Source organism: Natator depressus, chromosome 3 (genome assembly GCF_965152275.1).
Source record: "Natator depressus isolate rNatDep1 chromosome 3, rNatDep2.hap1, whole genome shotgun sequence".
Taxonomy (NCBI): Eukaryota; Metazoa; Chordata; order Testudines; family Cheloniidae; genus Natator; species Natator depressus.
The window spans coordinates 32631935-32654875 of record NC_134236.1 but is presented as its reverse complement, the minus strand read 5'-3'; the positions used below and the strand labels follow the sequence as shown (position 1 = coordinate 32654875).

At 46.0% G+C, this 22941-nt stretch overlaps 1 protein-coding gene across 1 annotated transcript in view; it reads right to left on the bottom strand.

Annotated features, from left to right (window-relative positions):
- Positions 1 to 7: 7 nt before the first annotated feature.
- CYS1 (cystin 1) overlaps positions 8 to 22941 on the bottom strand; it is a 34864-nt gene continuing 11930 nt past the window's right edge. The window contains exons 2-3 of the mRNA XM_074947666.1: positions 22114 to 22169; positions 8 to 1324 (exon numbers count right to left, since the gene is read on the bottom strand). Coding sequence (XP_074803767.1) covers positions 1219 to 1324; positions 22114 to 22169 — 162 coding nt within the window. The 3' untranslated portion in view covers positions 8 to 1218. The remainder of the gene's footprint in view (positions 1325 to 22113; positions 22170 to 22941) is intronic.

Below are 22941 nucleotides of genomic sequence, written 5' to 3'. Positions count from 1 at the left end.
TTTGCCCTTGAGATTTCATCTGATGTGTTATGTTCCATCAGAGGACAGAAAGAAGTTATTTTTTCTAATTCTGATAAGCAGCTACTCCAAGTATATCAGGCTCCAAAACAAACAAACAAACAAACAAATGCACAGAAACCTTAATTAAAAAGTATAAGGCTTCACTGTCAATCATACTGAAAACCTCTGAGTCTTTGCGCTTATAGGATTTTTTGTTTTACTTTTCTGTCCTTAGTGATAAATGTGGTGAATTTTAAATTAAGCACTAATGAAAACTCCTGTGTAAGCCCGAAGTGGTCAATTTATATCTAACTCCAGTGCTGGAGTGCTGATTTGTGAACTACTGCTCTTCAATGATGTTAAAGCCCATCTCAAAGTGGGTGACCCAACAGGCGCGTACATGTGGCATTGGACCGTCATTCTGTCCTTCTGATTTCCCTGTAGCTTCCATTTCTGTAAGCCAGCAGGTAAGAAACTAGACAAGAATCTTGCCTTTTAAGGAAGCAGGACTCTTGACAATTTCAGTCCCCTGCCTCTCTGGAAAAGGGGAGCTAGAAGGAACAGAGCCATGTGCACAATCAGAACAAATCCCACACCTGTTGTTTGATAGAGAACTGGGATTTGAACTCTTAGATCCTGCAGCCTAAGTTTGGAATGATTGATTCACTTCTCTCCCTCTTTCTGTGCTGTGGAATATTTAAAAAAACATGTGGGGGCAAATTCATACCTGGTGTAAAGAGTTGCAAGCTGCTTACCATAAGTGCCAGGAAAGGTAAATTTTGGATATCTCCTATCAAGTAAGTATTTATTCAAATGATTTGCTGCACTTCTCTGACTGAAATCACACTGTCAAAATGGCACATCTCAACCTTACAATATATTTAAGTCTTCATACACAAGTATTACTTAGAAACTAGCTTTTAAATATTAATTTACAAGAGGAAAGTAATAAGATCTTATTTTTTTCCACCGCATTGCTTTTGTTCACTGCTCAGCGAGGGTTCCTTCGTTAATCAGTGCTCTTGCTCAGCACTTGCCAAAGAGGAGTTCTTCTAAGTCCTACAATACTAACAGCCTCCTGAGTGGTAACATTCTCTCCCATTTCATTCTCGTCTTTTCCATTTCTTCAGAACAATCTCACTGTGTGCGGGGTTATTTTGTTCACAGAACCCTTGCTCATATGTGCCCCTGTCAGCTATGATCATACAGCACTGGGTCTCAGCAGCAGTACTCTTGTTCAATACTCGCCATGAGCTCTTCTTCAGCGTAATTGTACGATATTGGGGATTGCATCTCAGGCTTCTTGTTACTTCTGACTGGAAACCTGGAGGACGAGACAACCAAGTATCTTTACTGTAAAAGAAAATCAAGCTCTCTGAGACATAGTAAGCCCCTTATCTCCAACAGGGAATGAGAAACAGCATTATTTGTGTGTGCAAAAGTCAAAACAAACCCACCGATCTTACTGAATCATGGATTCCTTAATAGCAGGCCTCATAGTTTTCCGACCCAAAGGACATGTGGTGCTCATTAGTGATCTTTGGGTAACAGTGATTTCTGAAGCAAGCACCGAGAAGAAACTGGAATGATTTTCGCTGGTATAATCGGAAGTGGAATGTTCATGTTACACATGCTGACAATCCTAGGCTATGTCTACAGCATGAAATTAGGTCGAATTTATAGAAGTCGATTTTTTAGAAATCGATTTTATACAGTCAATTGTGTGTGTCCCCACTTAAGACAATTAAGTCAGCGGTGTGCGTCCACAGTACCGAGGCTAGCATCAACTTCCAGAGCGTTGCACTGTGGGTAGCTATCCCACAGTTCCCGCAGTCTCTGCCGCCCATTGGAATTCTGGGTTGAGATCCCAATGCCTGATGGGGCAAAAAACATTGTTGCGGGTGGTTCTGGGTACATGTTGTCAGCCCCCCCCCCCAACCCCCTGTAAAAGCAATGGCAGACAATCGTGTCACACCTTTTTTCCTGGGTTACCCATGCAGACGCCATACCATGGCAAGCATGGAGCCCGCTCAGCTCACCATCACCGTACGTCTCCTGGGTGCTGGCAGACACAGGACTGCATTGCTACACAGCAGCAGCTCATTGCCTTGTGGCAGCAGACGGTGCAGTATGACTGGTAGCCGTCCTCGTCATCTCCTGGGTGCTCTTGGCCGCCCTCGGTGAGGTCGGTCGGTCGGGGTGCCTTGGCAGACATGGGTGCTCCTGGCAGACCTTGGTGAGGTCTGTCAGGGGCGCCTGGACATAAAGGGGAGTGACTCAGGTCATTCTCTTCTTCAAGTTTTGTCTAATGGAGATTCAGTCCTGTCTGGAATATTGGCAGAGGGATAGCTCAGTGGTTTAAAGCATTGGCCTGCTAAATCCAGGGTTGTGAGTTCAATCCTTGGGGGGGGGTCATTCTGCCTCAGGCTGCTCTCCCAGCCAGCGGCACCGCGAGCATCCAGGAGAAGATGACGGCTAGCAGTCGTACTGCACCGTCTGCTGCCAGCCTACCCCTTGCTCCTCCCTCCGTGAAAGCAACGGCCAACAATCGTTTCACGCCTTTTTCCGTGCGGGCGCCATATTGCTGTCAGCATCGTCATCCACCCGCCGCTTCCACTGCCACTCTGCTCTCCTGCAGACACCATACCACGGCATGCATGGAGCCCACTCAGATCACCGCGACAGTTATGACCATTCTAAACACCACGCGCATTATCCAGCAGTATATGCAGAATCAGAACCAGCAAAAGCAGGCGAGTAGGCAACGGCAGCACGGTGAGGAGAGTGACGAGGACATGGACACAGACTTCCCTCAAAGTACGGGCCCCGGCACTGTGGACATCATGGTGGTAATGGGGCAGGCTCATGCTGTGGAACGCCAATTCTGGGCACGGGAAACAAGCACAGACTGGTGGGACCGCATAGTGTTGCGGGTCTGGGATGATTCCCAATGGCTGTGAAACTTTCGCATGCGTAAGGGCACTTTCATGGAACTTTGTGACTTGCTTTCCCCTGCCCTGAAGCACCAGAATACCAAGATGAGAGCAGCCCACAGTTTACAAGCGAGTGGCAATAGCCCTGTGGAAGCTTGCAACGCCAGACAGCTACTGATCAGTCGGGAATCAATTTGGAGTGGGCAAATCTACTGTGAGGGCTGCTGTGATGCAAGTAGCCAATGCAATCACTGAGCTGCTGCTACCAAGGATAGTGACTCTGGGAAATGTGCAGGTCATAGTGGATGGCTTTGCTGCAATGGGATTCCCTAACTGTGGTGGGGCGATAGACGGAACCCATATCCCTATCTTGGCACCGGAGCACCAAGGCAGCAAGTACATAAACCGAAAGGAGTACTTTTCAATGGTGCTGCAAGCACTGGTGGATCGCAAGAGCCATTTCACCAACATCAATGTGGGATGGCCGCGAAAGGTACATGACACTCGCATCTTCAGGAACTCTGGTCTGTTTCAATAGCTCCAGCAAGGGACTTTCTTCCCAGACCAGAAAATAACCGTTGGGGATGTTGAAATGCCTATAGTTATCCTTGGGGACCCAGCCTACTCCTTAATGCCATGGCTCATGAAGCCATACACAGGCAGCCTGGACAGTAGTCAGGAGCTGTTCAACTACAGGCTGAGCAAGTGCAGAATGGTGGTAGAATGTGCATTTGGACGTTTACAAGCACGCTGGCGCAGTTTACTGACTCAGTTAGACCTCAGCGAAACCAATATTCCCACTGTTATTACTGCTTGCTGTGCACTCCACAATATCTGTGAGAGTAAGGGGGAGACGTTTATGGCGGGGTGGGAGGTTGAGGCAAATCGTCTGGCTGCTGATTACGCACAGCCAGACATCAGGGCGGTTAGAAGAGTACAGGAGGGCGCGGTGCGCATCAGAGAAGCTTTGAAAACCAGTTTCATGACTGGCCAGCCTACGGTGTGAAAGTTCTGTTTGTTTCTCATTGATGAAAACCCCCGCCCCTTGGTTCACTCTACTTCCCTGTAAGCTAACCACCCTCCCTTTCCCCCTTCGATCACCGCTTGCAGAGGCAATAAAGTCATTGTTGCTTCAAATTCATGCATTCTTTATTAATTCGTCACACAAATAGGACGATAACTGCCAAGGTAGCCCGGGAGGGATGGGGGAGGAAGGAAGGACAAGGCCACACTGTACTTTAAAACTTGTTGAATGCCAGATTTCTGTTGCTTGGGCAGTCCTCTGGGGTGGAGTAGTTGGGTGCCCGTAGGCCCCCACACCGCGTTCTTGAGTGTCTGGGTGAGGAGGCTATGGATCTTGGAAAGGAGGGCGGTTGGTTACACAGGGGCTATAGTGGGGGTCTGTGCTCATGCTGCATTTCCTGCACCTCAACCATACGCCGGAGCATATCAGTTTGATCCTCCAGGAGCCTCAGCATTGACTCCTGCCTTCTGTCCGCAAGCTGATGCCACCTATCATCTTCAACCCGCCACCTGTCCTCGTGTTTATATTGTGCTTTTCTGGACTCTAACGTTGTCTGCCCCCTCGCATTCTGCTGGGCTCTTTCAGTGTGGGAGGACTGCATGAGCTCAGAGAACATTGCATCGCGAGTGCGTTTTTTTCACCTTCTAATTTTTGCTAGCCTCTGGGATGAAGATGATAGGGGAAGCGTTGAAACATTTGCAGCTGCAGGAGGAAAAAAAAGGGAGAGTAGTAGTTAAAAAGAGGCATTTTAGAGAACAATGGGTACATCTTTCATGGTGAACTTTGCTGTTAACATTATATAGCACATGTGCATTCAGTACAAGGTCACATTTTGCCTCTTATATTGAGGGTCTGCAGGTTTGGTGTGAGAGATCACACACACAGGGCCGGCGGGCAACAGAATTTGGCTTGCAGGCAGCCCTGGTAAGCCACAGTCTTTTGGCTTCTTTAACCTTCATAACATGTGGGAATGGCTTCAAACAGCAGCACCCTCATTTCACATACCAAGCACCCATTGGGTTGGCCATTTGAAATGGGTTGGCAATTTAAAAGGAGGGGCTGCAGTTTTCGGGTTAACGTGCAGCACAAACCCAACTAACCGCCCCCCCGCCCCCGCAATTCTCTGGGATGATGGCTTCACCCCTCCACCCACTGTGTGGCTAACAGCGGGGAAGGTTTCTGTTCAGCCACAGGCAAACAGCCCAGCAGGAACGGCCACCTCTGAATGTCCCCTTAATAAAATTACCCTATTTCAACCAGGTGACCATGGATGATATCACTCTCCTGAGACTAACACAGAGAGATAAAGAATGGATGTTGCTTGAATGCCAGCAAACACCGGGACCATACGCTGCCATGCTTTGTTATGCAATGACTCCAGACTACGTGCTACCGGCCTGGCGTGGTAAAGTGTCCTACCATGGAGGACGGAATAAGGCTGCCCTCCCCAGAAACCTTTTGCAAAGGCTTTGGGAGTACATCCAGGAGAGCTTTATGGAGATGTCCCTGGAGGATTTCCACTCCCTCCCCAGACACATTAACAGACTTTTCCAGTAGCGGTACTGGCCGCAAATTAATCATTAAACACACTTGCTTTTAAACCATGTATTATATTTACAAAGGTACACTCACCAGAGGTCCCTTCTCCGCCTGGTGGGTCCAGGAGCCTGCCTTGGGTGGGTTTGGGGGGTATTGGCTCCAGGGTGATAAACAGTTCCTGGCTGTCGGGGGAAACGCTTTCTCCGCTTACTTGCTGTGCGCTATCTTCAACCTCCTCCTCCTCATCTTCCTCATCCCCAAAATGCGCATCCCTGTTGCGTGATAATCCATTGACAGAGTCAAAGCACAGGGGTGGGGTAGTAGTGGCTGCACCCCCTAGAATGGCATGCAGCTCATCATAGAACTGGCATGTCTGGGGCTCTGACCCAGAGCGGCCGTTTGCCTCTCTGGTTTTTTGGTAGGCTTGCCTGGAGCTCCTTACGTTTCATGTAGCACTGCTGCAGGTCCCTGTTATAGCCTCTGTCCTTCATGCCCTTGGAGATTTTTTTCAAATGTTTGGGCATTTCGTCTTTTGGAACGGAGTTCTGATAGCACAGATTCGTATCCCCATACAGTGATCAGATCCCGTACCTCCCATTCGGTCCATGCTGGAGCTCTTTTGCGATTCTGGGACTCCATCATGGTCACCTCTGCTGATGAGCTCACCATACTGGCCAAACAGGAAATGAGATTCAAAAGTTCGCAGGCCTTTTCCTGTCTACCTGGCCAGTGCATCTGAGTTGAGAGAGCTGTCCAGAGTGGTCACAATGGAGCACTCTGGGATAGCTCTTGCAGGCCAATACCGTCGAATTGCGACCACACTACTCCAGATTCGACCTGGCAAGGTCGATTTCAGCGCTAATCCCCTCGTCGGGGGAGGAGTACAGAAATTGATTTTAAGAGCCCTTTAAGTCAAAGTAAATGGCTTCGTAGTGTGGACGGGTGCAGGGTTAAATGGATCTAACGCTGCTAAATTTGACCTAAACTCGTAATGTAGACCAGGGCCTAGAATTCAATCCTGCCCTTTCCTGCCTGAGCTAGGAGGGGTGGGAGAGCAGCGGAGAGGTTTTGACCTTGCAAATGTTACCACAAACAGTTAACTCTACCAGGTAGGACTGTTTTACCACTCCGCCAAGCAGATAGCAGCCTGTTGGGTTGCTTGGAGCCTCTCCAGGTTGCAGATCTACACACTCTTTTGAAGCTCTGGAGCGCTGGAGGGCAAAGAGACCTGGGTCTCTAGGCTTGTGTTCGCTTGAGTGCTCACAATCTTGCACTCCCTGTGTCCTCTTGCCCCCAGAAAGCATAGGGGGACATGGGGCCAACTTTAGCTCCATCTTGCTAATAGTGTTAACGGCACACACATCATTAAATACAGAAGTAACTGTCTCACCAAATACTGCATGCTGCGCTAGCCCAGTGATTCAGTGGCACAATGCCTATGTCCCTAGTGGGGGAGGGAGGTGTTTGTCTGGGGCAGAGCCTAGGAGCACGTACAGCACAGCAGAAACAACTTCTTCCCCCACGCCCTCTTTATCTGAGTAGTAGCCTCAGCCCTCTACCAGAGTGCAGGGAGCCCCCTCCCTGCAGCCAGAAACAGGAACCTGCTAGGGCTCTGGGGGCATGGAGGTACCGTGGGACGCTGTCAGGGGGCTGGTGCACATGAGGTAAAATAAAAAGACTGAAAAATATCGCATGATTTTGAACTCTTCGGGTCAACAATACTGGATTAATCAAGAAATCCTGTATTCTAATCCTTGTTCTCGCACTATCTCCCTCTGTGGCATCAGGCAAGTCCATTTGCTTCTGTGCCTCAGTTTCCTCATTTGTCAATGAGGGATAATATGTATCTAGCCCACAGCAGAGCTAGGGACGTTAGTTCATAAACGTTTGTACAATGCAGTATGAAGTGACTATTTCTGTGACCCTACGTTACCGTTAGTGCTGTGCTGCAAAGGAATGTCACTACAAGGGTAAAAATGGTTTAATCCACAAGAGACTTTGTTCTCAATAAACTAAACTAAAATTTTCCAGAGCTCCCAATTCTGACAATACCTGCAGGTGAATATTCTTCGTATGTACAAGAATTCATCCCTGGTGTCTCTGAAAGGGACATACACCTGATGGCAATCACAGTCCTGCAGTAATTGCTTTGGAACAATTTTGCCCACAGCATTGCACTGATTGTATGTCAATCCTTATAATATAAAACATTCTCATCTGTCTAGTTGCCCATTTGAAAAAAAATATCCTGATCTGGCTGCGTAAATGTCAGGAGCTGCAGATGTCAACAATGGCTTTATTTTTTCAAACCAGCCAACTGGCATGGCAGATGTCATGTGAATTTCCTACCCGAGAGGCAGCTAATTTACTTTGCACAATTTCTTCAACCACAAGTTCTACGGGCACCAAGAGGTATCTAGCAAACAAGTCTTCACTTGATTCCTTCATTCAGTTTCCTTCTTTTGACAGAGAGGAAATGATTTTTTTCTTTCTTTTTTTTCATATAATAAATAAGAGATGGGAGTAACACTTAAAAGCAGGGTGTAGGGCCCAAATACTTCATAATAGGAAAAGGAAATGTAGAAACATGACTTAAACTCACAACTGGCATGTGAGTTATTGATTATAGCTCATCATGTGACCAGCCCCTGCTAGTTTTACAAGAATGTTGAATGACGGATAAGAAACAGCCCGTGGCAAAATTTCCAAGACTCCATTTCGAAATCTACAAAACATTAATTGTTTCCATTGGCGCTTACATAACCCATTTTTTCTAATTATTCCTGACGGCTGAGGCTATGTCGACACAAGACACCTTACAGTGGCACAGCGCTACCGCGGCAGGCTGAGCCGCTGGAAGGTCTCTCATGTAGCTGCTCTATGCCAGTGGCAGAGAGCTCGCCCAGCGACCCCCAACAAGCGGCGGTAGCTATGTTGGTGGTAGAAGCTCGCTCGTTGACATAGTGCTGTGCACGCTTCCACTTATGCCAGCAAAATGTATGTTGCTCAGGGTGTGTTTTTTCACACCCTTGAGCAACATACATTTTGCTGCCATAAGTGGTAGGGTAACCTGGCCTTAGTCTTCATGGTGACCTTTAGGATGAGAGACGCTCTCTAAATAAAAAACCCAACATACTGCAAAATACATTAGCTGCCAACTTTTTCTTTTTAAACAATAATGAATGAATGAATGAATGAACAGGGTGGCGCGTAACGCTAATGGGCTGGGACAATGGCTGGAAAAAAGCAAACAGCCCCATAGCCTTTCATTTCTTCCCGTAACCCTCATGGAAATATGCTCTAGAATTTAACAGGGATGAAACCTATACTGTCCTAGAGAAACAGAACATGGTTCCTCAGAAATTACTTGACTCTAAATGTCTGAGTTCTCTGGTCTGCTAAGGCCACTTTGTAATGCTTAAAACAGCCAGAGATAGCTGGTAGAGAATCCCCCTTGCACAGGAGAACTCTTGGCTGTAAGAAAGCTGGCTGCTCTAGTAGCAGCCAGTCCCAGTGTTAAGCAAGAGATGGGGTGTGTCAGGGGAATTTGGGGGGCAGGGCATGGGTGGGACTGGGTCTGCTGAAGCAGAGCTCTACTATGCTGTAACTAGTGGGGCAGAAGTTAAAGTAGGTCCCCAGCTGCTCTAATTTACCCTGGGGCTAGGTGGCTGAGGATCAGGAATTGTAACTGTCTGAGCTCAGCCTATTCCGTTGCAGTGATAACCAATATACCTCCTGACTTGGAACGGGGAAGGCCCAGAAATTTTTCACCGGGTACGCACAACCACATTTGCCCCTCAGCAACGGTTTGGTTCCTGTCCCATGGAGCCAGGCACAGCTCACCACTCCAGGCATTGTGATCTGGCGAATGGGATCGCAGCCCCACTCAGCTTTGGCCTGGCAGGAGCCGCTCAATGAAACTTGGCCCTGCAGCTCTCCATCACAACCCTGCCAGATCACAATGCCATTTCCTTTGGGGGCCCTCTCAAACAGGCACCCTGGGACAAATTGCCCCTTTTTCACTCCTCCCATGGGGCCATGCCCCCACTCCCCAATTGGCACCCCTGCCAATGGTATGCACTGTGGATAATTTACATACCGCTGTGGGCTCCACTGAATTAGAAAATAGCAAATCAACACATCTGGGGGAAAATAATTCAAAACACAGCTATTCAGTGGGAGTGAGAAATCTGGAAAGCAATAATGCAGAAAGGAAAAGGGCCAATAGTGTACAACACACAAGATAGGAGTTTGCAGTGGAGCAGAGCAGCACAAAAAGGCGCAACTCCACCAGGAATACTGTGCTCATGTCTAGTCACCTCATTACTAGGAAAATATTAACAGCTTGGAGGGAGTTTACAGAACAGCAACAAAAGTGCTTACAGGGCAGAGTGGACTGACGAAGCAAGAGAAGCTGAAAAGAAGCAAACGTTTAATGTAACTGAGGAAGGGGAACAGGAGAGGAGACTACATCTATTTTAAGGGTGTTAATGCCAAGGAGGGAAAACAATTATGGAGAGGCCATAGGATACAGTATCATAGAATCATAGAATATCAGGGTTGGAAGGGACCCCAGAAGGTCATCTAGTCCAACCCCCTGCTCGAAGCAGGACCAATTCCCAGTTAAATCATCCCAGCCAGGGCTTTGTCAAGCCTGACCTTAAAAACCTCTAAGGAAGGAGATTCTACCACCTCCCTAGGTAACGCATTCCAGTGTTTCACCACCCTCTTAGTGAAAAAGTTTTTCCTAATATCCAATCTAAACCTCCCCCATTGCAACTTGAGGCCATTACTCCTCGTTCTGTCATCTGCTACCATTGAGAACAGTCTAGAGCCATCCTCTTTGGAACCCCCTTTCAGGTAGTTGAAAGCAGCTATCAAATCCCCCCTCATTCTTCTCTTCTGCAGACTAAACAATCCCAGCTCCCTCAGCCTCTCTTCATAAGTCATGTGCTCTAGACCCCTAATCATTTTTGTTGCCCTTCGCTGGACTCTCTCCAATTTATCCACATCCCTCCTGTAGTGTGGGGCCCAAAACTGGACACAGTACTCCAGATGAGGCCTCACCAGTGTCGAATAGAGGGGAACGATCACATCCCTCGATCTGCTCGCTATGCCCCTACTTATACATCCCAAAATGCCATTGGCCTTCTTGGCAACAAGGGCACACTGTTGACTCATATCCAGCTTCTCGTCCACTGTCACCCCTAGGTCCTTTTCCGCAGAACTGCTGCCTAGCCATTTGGTCCCTAGTCTGTAGCGGTGCATTGGATTCTTCCATCCTAAGTGCAGGACCCTGCACTTATCCTTATTGAACCTCATCAGATTTCTTTTGGCCCAATCCTCCAATTTGTCTAGGTCCTTCTGTATCCTATCCCTCCCCTCCAGCGTATCTACCACTCCTCCCAGTTTAGTATCATCTGCAAATTTGCTGAGAGTGCAATCCACACCATCCTCCAGATCATTTATGAAGATATTGATCAAAACCGGCCCCAGGACCGACCCCTGGGGCACTCCACTTGACACCGCCTGCCAACTAGACATGGAGCCATTGATCACTACCTGTTGAGCCCGACAATCTAGCCAGCTTTCTACCCACCTTATAGTGCATTCATCTAGCCCATACTTCCTTAACTTGCTGACAAGAATACTGTGGGAGACCGTGTCAAAAGCTTTGCTAAAGTCAAGAAACAATACATCCACTGCTTTCCCTTCATCCACAGAACCAGTAATCTCATCATAAAAGGCGATTAGATTAGTCAGGCATGACCTTCCCTTGGTGAATCCATGCTGACTGTTCCTGATCACTTTCCTCTCATGTAAGTGCTTCAGGATTGATTCTTTGAGGACCTGCTCCATGATTTTTCCAGGGACTGAGGTGAGGCTGACTGGCCTGTAGTTCCCAGGATCCTCCTTCTTCCCTTTTTTAAAGATTGGCACTACATTAGCCTTTTTCCAGTCATCTGGGACTTCCCCCGTTCGCCACGAGTTTTCAAAGATAATGGCCAAGGGCTCTGCAATCACAGCCGCCAATTCCTTCAGCACTCTCGGATGTAACTCGTCCGGCCCCATGGACTTGTGCACGTCCAGCTTTTCTAAATAGTCCCTAACCACCTCTATCTCCACAGAGGGCTGGCCATCTCTTCCCCATTCTGTGATGCCCAGCGCAGCAGTCTGGGAGCTGACCTTGTTAGTGAAAACAGAGGCAAAAAAAGCATTGAGTACATTAGCTTTTTCCACATCCTCTGTCACTAGGTTGCCTCCCTCATTCAGTAAGGGGCCCACACTTTCCTTGGCTTTCTTCTTGTTGCCAACATACCTGAAGAAACCCTTCTTGTTACTCTTGACATCTCTTGCTAGCTGCAGCTCCAGGTGCGATTTGGCCCTCCTGATATCTTTCCTACATGCCCGAGCAATATTTTTATACTCTTCCCTGGTCATATGTCCAACCTTCCACTTTTTGTAAGCTTCTTTTTTATGTTTAAGATCCGCTAGGATTTCACCATTAAGCCAAGCTGGTCGCTTGCCATGTTTACTATTCTTTCGACTCATCGGGATGGTTTGTCCCTGTAATCTCAACAGGGATTCCTTGAAATACAGCCAGCTCTCCTGTAAATTGGATACAATGTGAGATGGGACAATTTAAACTAAATACAAGGAAAATTTCCTGTCATCAAGACTCATTAGGCTGTGAATTAATTTCCCACAAGGAAAAATGGTGGGAGTTCCTTTGCTTGAGAAAGGACTCCTCGTTGTTTTTACACTTGGCAACGTACAACATGGGAAATTCTGCCCTGGCAGAGGGATGGACTAGAGGCTCCACAAGGCCTTTTCCTTAACGTCCATGATTCTGCTTTGTGTTGTCAGAACTAAGGAGACCCCTTTTTACTAGGGTCACTGCCTGCTGTATGACCCTTGCCACAGTCCAGTGGGGTAGTTGATGGTCACTGCAGAGAAGACGTAGCAGGAAATCTGGAATTGAAATGTCGGATTTTTTAAGACAGATTTATCCTTTTTCTGAGGATAGGAAAGTAAAGAATAAATTGTTAACATTCCTTCTTAAAGCAAATGTGACTATTGACTCAGGACCAGATCAATGCCTTGCTTAAACACTGTACTAGAAATACAAGCTTTAGGGGCGGTCATAAGATCACAGTAATTAGAAAGAGAAAAGATATATTGGGTCATCTGGTCCATCCTGCTGCTAGGTCACAGTGCCCTGACAGAGGGTGTCTGAAATACTAAACTGATTTAAACTTTTTTTTAAAGCTAACTTTAAAATGATCTAATACAGAGGTTAAGGAAAGAGTGCCTATACATCTGGGCATAATGCTTAAAGTATCCAAAAGTACAAATATTTTGGTTTAAAAGTCATAAAATACATATAGTATATACTATGCAATATCCCAAATTAAGGTTAATAAATTTAACAATACAGATAAAATATTAGCATCCAAATATTTGGGTACATCACTCATAAAAAGATATTAAGAGTAGCTTCTGGAAAGCAAACACAGCAATGAGTGTATAGTGTCCCTTAATAATTGAGAATTTAGGATAGATTGTCCCTCAGTAAATACAATCCATCAGAAAAGTATTTCGGTTACCTTCCCAACTTCACTTCTCGGTGGCACTCTGGCTCATCTCTCCTGGTATTGCCAATGTCCGGTAATGTGTTCTAAATAGATGTCCTTTGACCACCTGATGGCATCTGATACCATGAGTTGCTGCATCAGCTGAGCGTAGCACTGACTGATTCCACGCTCCTGCACCACTCGCTCGTTACTGGGATCCCATGTGCCTAGGGCTCCAATGATCGATACATGTGTTTGAACCTCATAACCCCTAATTCTCAAGGCATCAGACAGAGAGGTGTATTTCTTCACCTTTCAAACTGGGGACATCCACCACGACAATCTTCTTCTGTTTCTCGTTAGTGATGACGACATCCGGTTGCAGTTGGCTGTCCGTTCCAGGGATAGCGGAGTTCACGGCAACCTACCCCATGGGTGGTGAGATGGCTCTGACTAGGCGATCTTGGATGGAATTGTAGTGCAGCTGCCAGGCTCTGGAATGGGGCTTGCAACTACACAAGACATGAGGTAACGTCTCATTAGCATAGCCATACTTTCTGCATCGCTTGTCCCAATTTCCGGGACGGACAGCTCCGTTCACCAGGAGGTAGTTGAGCCAGGCCCTGTGGATGAATCTCCAGTCAGCAAATCCGGTGAACCTGTCCCTGGGGAGGAAGTGGTTGCTGGCATCCCACTTGCATGTCACTTTGAAGGCCTTGCCCTGGTCTGGCTTCTGTTTCAGGTTTTCCACATACTGGCAGCGGATGGCATCCTTCAGGATCCTCTCCAGCATAGTTCTAGCTCTCAGAGTGATGATTGTGTGCTCTGTATTCTTCACCTGTGGCACCAGGACTCCCAGTTCCTAACGTTCTTCACACCATGTCCAGTGGCAGCCAATACGCTTCTCCAGCTGTTGCGTAGCACTTCGGGCATGAATCCAAAGTGAAGCAAAGTCTCCCCCATCTCTTCCAGAGGTCCGCTCAGGTAGGTGGCAACATCTTGGTTGGAGGAGGTCCTGGCGATTCGCTTCCTGATGACGTCATGCACAGCACTCGCTGCGATGTTCCTCACCAAGGCGTCCAGGCATGTCGGAAGGCATGAGTGATCACCGCAACGTCATACAGATCACCCATTCGAGGGATGTTGGTGCCACCCTGCCTGAGTGAGATGTACACCAGTTCATTGCTGTCCCTCTGGAGAAGAAACATCCACTGCTTTATGGTGTTGTCTGCCCTGTTAAGATTGGATCTTTGCCAAAATGCTAAGAAGCAGCTGTGATTATCCTACGTGAAACCAAGCCTCCAGAGCTAAAAGTTTTCACAACTCGCTTCATTATTTTGTGGATGTGTCACTATCTGGATGGATCTCGTCTCTGACAGTTGTGGTTATGGGGTACAGATTGATACAGGACAGGATTCAAAGTAGATTTACTGCCTTTGTGGAACTGCTTTCCAGGAAGAAATACAGCAAATGAGGCTGCATCTTCTTCTTTTTTTTTTTTAAAGCTTTTCCACTTTTCTTGTTTCTTCTTTTCATTCTTTTCCTTTGTTTTATTGGGTTTGTTATTTCTTCAGTGATTGGCTCTATCAGTGATGGACCTGAATTGGTCCACCTGGGACTGATTCTGCTCTCAGGCACACCAGAGTAACTCCACAAACGTCCATTTATACCAGTGTGACAGAGCAGAATCTGAACCAGTGAAAGATGAGACAACTCTAGGAACTAAACGTTACTTAGTTGGTTTGACTTTTCCAAAAACTGAAATTCTGTTGACAGAATGATTAGTTTAACAGATGTTCCCATAGAGTTCTTGATGCTAAAGACGACAGTCCTGATTGTTATTTACACTAAGGTCACTTTAGACAGTGTAAAGTGGGAGTAAGTTTATATTTACTCCCATTTTAAAACCTCTTAAAACTGGCAGAGCAAAGTGGCCTTAGTGTAAATGAGATTAAGGTTCTGCTCCTTCATCATAGACCTGTAGCTGTCTCCAGCTTGCTTTCTCCTTAATCCAGATGTCCTTCCAAATATTCTCCACATTTTCTTTTGAGAGTATGAATTTTCCAGCGGTGACCCACTTTCTATATTAGAATCACAATTGTTTCCTTTGCATTTCAAAGTGGCAGAGATAAGCAAGTTCCTCACAGAGGCACAAGATGGGGTGCGGATTAGCCAGAGCCTATAGCTGCTATGGTCAGTTTGGGAATCTTTTGACTCACTCTTTGGCATGATCAAATTCACCAAAAGGCTCTGCAGCAGCCCTTTCCAGACAAAACAGAATAACTGTAATCATGGTGCAAAGGCCAGTGAGGGTGCTGGGAAATATCAGAAGAGGGTGGATTTTTTTACTGAGAGTGCCTGCCTGTATGACCATTCTGCCTAACCACTGCCCACCATCCTTGTTAGCTGTCAAGGGACTGGAGCTGACGAGAAGCTTGCTCAGAAAGTGGGATTCTCATCAATTTCAATTCCCTACTGGCTCAAAAGCAAAGGAGTGAGCTGGCAGGGAGCAAGGATTGTGCCACCAACATGTGCTCTCATGTCATATCCATCGGTGATGTCTATGGTTAATAGGTCACAGCCTGATAACCAGAATTTTCACTCAGACTGATCTACACCTCCTTCTGGAGAGACAAAGCTGCTTAAAATCAAGAGAGTCACTGTTTGGCGTAAGAAGGTGATATTTAAAATCTTTCATCAGTCCCCCATTCACACGTCTATCTTACTGCTCCCAGTGCTCCTCCCTGTAGGCAGTCATAGGAGAACAGTCTGGGAGCCATTGCTCGTGCTAGTGGACATACTGTTTCAGATTTTCTTTCCTTTATTGCTATACAAACACGCACCATTTTAATCCAACCAGCCTTCACGAATCCACAGAAGAGGCTGATTGGGCCACAGTGTGAGTGTGAACCAAAGGGAAGGAATCTCCCTGAAGCGAGAAGAGGAGGGCAGCTTGGCTCACCTGAAAGCAGTTGAAAGGGTAGTTATCTCACAAGCCTTATCAACCCAAGAGAGCTGGGCCACTGCAGTTTGCTCCTGTGTGACTGCACCGGTGCAAGTAGCAATATCTCCCCTGGGCACAACAGAGTAGCACGGCAGCACCCAGCACTCCTGCACCTGTGTTGTGGGGATCTAGCCCACAGTTCTCTGTGGTCTGTTCTAGCCAGATACTGGTGTGGTCTTGTCATCGCAGTATCTGAGCTCCTCACAACCAGTCATTTGTGGAATTTATCCAGGAAGTCTGGAAGCATTATCAAACATAAGAACATAAGAAAGGCCATACTGGGTCAGACCAAAGGTCCATCCAGCCCAGTATCCTGTCTACCAACAGTGGCCAATGCCAGGTGCCCCAGAAGGAGTGAATCTAACAGGTAATGATCTAGTGATATCTCTCCTGCCATCCATCTCCACCCTCTGACAAACAGAGGCTAGGGACACCATTCCTTACCCATCCTGGCTAATAGCCATTAATGGACTTAACCTCCATGAATTTATCTAGTTCTCTTTTAATCCCTGTTATAGTCCTAGCCTTCACAACCTCCTCAGGCAAGGAGTTCCACAGGTTGACTGTGCACTGAGTGAAGAAGAACTTCCTTTTATTTGTTTTAAACCGGCTACCCATTCATTTAATTTGGTGGCCCCTACTTCTTATATTATGGGAACAAGTAAATAACTTTTCCTGATTCACTTTCTCCACACCACTCATGATTTTATATACCTCTATCATATCCCCCCTTAGTCTCCTCTTTTCCAAGCTGAAAAGTCCTAGCCTCTTTAATCTCTCCTCCTATGGGACCCATTCCAAACCCCTAATCATTTTATTTGCCCTTTTCTGAACCTTTTCCAATGCCAGTATATCTTTTTTGAGATGAGGGGACCACATCTGTACGCAGTATTCAATACGTGGGCGTACCATGAATTTATATAAGGGCAATAAGATCTTCTCTGTCTTATTCTCTATCCCTTTTTAAATGATTCCTAACATTCTGTTTGCTTTTTTGACTGCCGCTGCACACTGCAGGGACGTCTTCAGAGAACTATCCACGATGACTCCAAGATCTCTTTCCTGATTAGTTATATCTAAATTAGCCCCCATCATATTGCATGTATAGTTGGGGTTATTTTTTCCAATGTGCATTACTTTACATTTATCCACATTAAATTTCATTTGCCATTTTGTTGCCCAATCGCTTAGTTTTGTGAGATCTTTTTGAAGTTCTTCACAGTCTGCTTTGGTCTTAACTATCTTGAGCAGTTTAGTATCATCTGGAAACTTTGCCACCTCACTCTTTACCCCTTTCTCCAGATCATTTATGAATAAGTTGAATAGGACTGGTCCTAGGACTGACCCTTGGGGAACACCACTAGTTACCCCTCTCCATTCTGAAAATTTACCATTTATTCCTACCCTTTGTTCCCTGTCTTTTAACCAGTTCTCAATCCATGAAAGAATCTTCCCTCTTGGTGGATAGAAAGCTGGCTAGATTGTCGGGCTCAATGGGTAGTGATCAATGGCTCCATGTCTAGTTGGCAGCCGGTATCAAGTGGAGTGCCCCAAGGGTCGGTCCTGGGGCCGGTTTTGTTCAATATCTTCATAAATGATCTGGAGGAAGGTGTGGATTGCACCCTCAGCAAGTTTGCAGATGACACTAAACTGGGAGGAGAGGTAGATACGCTGGAGGGTAGGGATAGGATACAGAGGTCCCTAGACAAATTCGAGGATTGGGCCAAAAGAAATCTGATGAGGTTCAACAAGGACAAGTGCAGAGTCCTGCACTTAGGACGGAAGAATCCAATGCACCGCTACAGACTAGGGACCGAATGGCTCGGCAGCAGTTCTGCAGAAAAGGACCTAGGGGTTACAATGGACGAGAAGCTGGATATGAGTCAGTGTGCCCTTGTTGCCAAGAAGGCCAATGGCATTTTGGGACGTATAAGTAGGGGCATTGCCAGCAGATCGAGGGACGTGATCGTTCCCCTCTATTGGACATTGGTGAGGCCTCATCTGGAGTACTGTGTCCAGTTTTGGGCCCCACACTACAAGAAGGATGTGGAAAAATTGGAAAGAGTCCAGCGGAGGGCAACAAAAATGATTAGGGGACTGGAACACATGAGTTAGGATGAGAGGCTGAGGGAACTGGGGATGTTTAGTCTACGGAAGAGAAGAATGAGGGGGGATTTGATAGCTGCTTTCAACTACCTGAAAGGGGGTTCCAAAGAGGATGGCTCTAGACTGTTCTCAGTGGTAGCAGATGACAGAACAAGGAGTAACGGTCTCAAGTTGCAGTGGGGGAGATTTAGGTTGGATATTAGGAAAAACTTTTTCACTAGGAGGGTGGTGAAACACTGGAATGCGTTACCTAGGGAAGTGGTAGAATCTCCTTCCTTAGAGGTTTTTAAGGTCAGGCTTGACAAAGCCCTGGCTGGGATGATTTAATTGGGGATCAGTCCTGCTTTGAGCAGGGGGTTGGACTAGATGACCTCCTGAGGTCCCTTCCAAACCTGATATTCTATGATTCTATGATTCTCTTATCCCATGACAACTTAATTTACATAAGAGCCTTTGGTGAGGGACCTTGTCAAAGGCTTTCTGGAAATCTAAGTACACTATGTCCACTGGATCCCCCCTGTCCACATGTTTGTTGACCCCCTCAAAGAACTCTAATAGATTAGTAAGACATGATCTCCCTTTACAGAAACCATGTTGACTTTTGCGCAACAATTTATGTTCTCCTATGTGTCTGACAATTTTATTCTTTATTATTGTTTCAACTAATTTGACCGGTACTGACGTTAGACTTACCGGTCTGTAATTGCCAGGATCACCTCTAGAGCCCTTCTTAAATATTGGTGTTACATTAGCTATCTTCCGGTCATTGGGTTCAGTAGCTGATTTAAAGGACAGGTTACAAACCACAGTTAATAGTTCTGCAATTTCACATTTGAGTTCTTTCAGAACTCTTGGGTGAATGCCATCTGGTCCTGGTGACTTGTTACTGTTAAGTTTCTCAATTAATTCCAAAACCTCCCCTAGTGACACTTCAATCTGTGACAATTCCTCAGATTTGTCACGTACAACAGATGGCTCAGGTTTGGGAATCTCCCTAACATCCTCAGCCGTGAAGACAGAAGCAAAGAATTCATTTAGTTTCTCTGCGATGACTTTAAGTGCTCCTTTTGTATCTCCATCATTCAGGGCCCCACTGGTTGTTTAGCAGGCTTCCTGCTTCTGATGTACTTAAAAAACATTTTGTTATTACCTTTTGAGTTTTTGGCTAGCTGTTCTTAAAACTCCTTTTTGGCTTTTCTTATTACATTTTTACATTTAATTTGGCAGTGTTTATGCTCTTTTCTATTTACCTCACTAGGATTTGACTTCCATTTTTTAAAAGATGCCTTTTTATCTCTCACTGCTTCTTTTACATGGTTGTTAAGCCACGGTAGCTCTTTTTTAGTTCTTTTACTGTGTTTTTTAATTGGGGTATACATTTAAGTTGAGCCTCTATTATGGTGCCTTTGAAAAGTGACCATGCAGCTTGCAGGGATTTCACTCTAGTCACTGTACCTTTTAATTTTTGTTTAACTAACCTCCTCATTTTTGCATAGTTCCCCGTTCTGAAATTAAATGCCACAGTGATGGGCTGTTGACGTGTTCTTCCCACCACAGGAATATTAAATGTTATTATATTATGGTCACTATTTCCAAGCGATCCTGTTATAGTTACCTCTTGGACCAGATCCTGCGCTCCCCTCAGGACTAGATCGAGAGTTGTCTCTCCCCTTGTGGGTTCCTGTACCAGCTGCTCCAAGAAGCAGTCATTTAAGTATCGAGAAATTTTGTCTCTGCATTTTGTCCTGAGGTGACATGTACACAGTCAATATGGGGATAATTGAAATCCTGCACTATTATTGAGTTTTTTATTTTGATAGCCTCTCTAATCTCCCTTAGCATTTCATCGTCACGATCACTGTCCTGGTCAGGTGGTCGATAGTAGATCCCTACTGTTATATCCTTATTAGAGCATGGAATTACTATTCATAGAGATTCTATGGAGAATGTGGATTCATTTAAGATTTTTATTTCATTTGATTCTACATTTTCTTTCACATATAGTGCCACTCTCCCCCTGCCCCCCCCCTTCCCCGCACGACCTATTCTGTCCTTCTGATATATTTTGTACCCCGGAATGATTGTGTCCCATTGATTGTCCTCACTGCATCAGGTTTCTGTGATGCCTATTATATCAATATCCTCCTTTAACACGAGGCACTCTAGTTCACCCATCTTATTATTTAGACTTCTAGCACTTGTGTACAAGCACTTTAAAAACTTGTCACTGTTTATTTATCTGCCCTCTTCTGAGGTGTCAGATTCTTTATGTGAATGTTTCTCGTCTGAGCTGGCCCATACTTTATCCTGCCTGCATTCTTTCCTACAGCTACCTAGGTTAATGATAGGGTTTTTGTTTAAATCAAGAAGTTTTGATTATAGTTTAGTTTAAAGGTGTTAAAGAATGGCAAGTATACCTCGCCCCCTTTCCACTCCCCTTCCAAACTCCCTCTCGAAACTCCTTGTTAGCAGCCTCTGTTCGCAAAGCTTTATCACCGCTTTACAGAGGAAAGGTTATCAGCCCATTTACAGACTGGAGGTTTAGTGACTTGTTCTGATTACCCGGGAAGCCTGTGAGTGAGCCAGGAATTGACCACGTCTCCTGTGCCCTGGTCTAGTGCACTACTCCCTAGATCACCCTTCCTCCCCAAGGCCCTGCCCAGGTGCTGGAAGGTCCAATGGATTGCTGTCCTAAGGATGAGGACCTTCCGAAGGCCACATGACCCATCTCCCTTCCTCTGCACTCAAGAGTGTCCAGGACTGAAACTCAGTGCTGTGCTCCAGCTGAAACTTGGCTCTCCTAAGGGAACGTGACATGTGGGGTGCAGGGGAGTGTGTGTGTGGAATTTCTTCTGACTCCACTCCCCTTTCCTGCAGACCTCCAGATATCCACAACACAGGAGCCCTCCTCAACTGTACCTAGGAGGTGTGCAGGGATAGTCTTCTCTTCCTGCTGATCTCTGCTCCCTTCCACATGCACCCATTACAACCTCTACTCCCACCTCATGCCCTCCCTGCAGAGATTCCCATTGCAGGGCCTTGTGTACTGGTGCACCTCGGTCCATCCTATTCTCTGCCTGTGGCACACAACAGTCTAGTCTCTGGTGGGCTGTGATACTTTGGCCTCATTTCATTTGTTGGATCTAGTGTGCAGGTGCTGGCTGGTGTTGGTGGCCTGTGACATACAGGAGGTCAGACTAGATGATCTGGTATCCTTCTGGCCTTAAATTCTCTGAGATCTTTCAGAGTAGCAGCCGTGTTAGTCTGTATCCGCAAAAAGAAAAGGAGTACTTGTGGCACCTTAGAGACTAACAAATTTATTTGAGCATAAGCTTTCGTGGGCTAGAACCCACTTCATCAGATGCATGGAGTGGAAAATACTGTAGGTAGGCATATATACACAGCACATGAAAAAATGGGAGTTGCCTTACCGAGTGGGGGGTCAATGCTAACGAGGCCAATTCAATTAGGGTGGATGTGGCCCATTCGCAACAGCTGACAAGAAGGGGTGAGTATCAACAAAGGGAAAATTACTTTTTGTAGTGACCAAGCCACTCCCAGTATTTATTCAGGCCTAATTTGATGGTGTTAAGTTTGCAAGCTACACTGAGCTGCTTTAAACAAATCATTTCTACCTTTTTCAGGCTTATTTTCACAAACTTTACTAGCCAACAATTCATCACTTACCAAGACTGTCCCCTTCCTTCCTCAGTTAGGGCTTTAACCTGAGCTGAGGTACTTGGGAAGCAGCAGTGAGGATGTGGGGGCTCCAAAGGGACGTGTGGTGGGGTACAGAAGAGGAAGGGGCCTTCTCTACCCTGAGACACATAATATGTGATAAAGTGATTTGCTACTGTCACACCCTGGTGCTAAAGATGTAATGTGAAAGGAAGATGTGCCTTTCTGTCAAATGTCACATTGAATGCTACTTACTCACTCGCAGAGTTGTTGTTGTTCTCTGGGTCCTGTGTACTTCTTGTTAAGGAGGCCTAGAAAAGAATAAACGGAGCAGTGCTGTCATATTCGAAATAAAACATTTGCAAATATATAGCTACCTTTGCACGTGCAGAGCCACGTTGGCTCTGCCTTAGCACTCTATGCAACCTCAATGAAGGCAATCGAGGTGCCCAAGGTGTAAGAAACAGGCCTGTTGTTTTTTAGTTATAAAAGCCTCGCTAGGTCACCTTCAGCATGTAAGGAGCCTGGCTGTCTTTGATCTGCAGACCTGAAATCATTAAACATTAACTAATTAAGCCTCCTAATTTCCCTGTGAGGCAGGTGAACATTATAATGCCTAGTTCAAAGATGGGTAAATTGAGGCCTAGATTGGTGATGTATTAAAGAGAAGTTAAAAGAAAGCTGCCCTGATTCTTTCATCTGACTAGTCTGAACATATCCCTGAGGAGAAGCACTTCCCACCACGTACAAACCAGGAATCGCTCCTACAACTGGCACTTGTAGTTACAGTTGGTATTTCTGTGCCCCTTGCTGGCACCGACTTCCTTGCTGAGAGCTTTTATCTGGGACCCTTAGAAATCTTGGCCCAGGCCCAATATTCATTTTCTGTCAAAGCATGAAACTTGACTTACAGAAATCTTCATGAAAAGGTTTAATTTTTAAATTAAAGCAATTTAAAAGGATACTGGATGCAAATGAGGGGAAATCCCACTTACAAATATTTTTTCTCCTTGTTTTCCTGCTTTGGTTAATATACGCTTTGGGGATGTTACTGCAAAGAGCAAGTGGAGAGCAGGGTGGAAC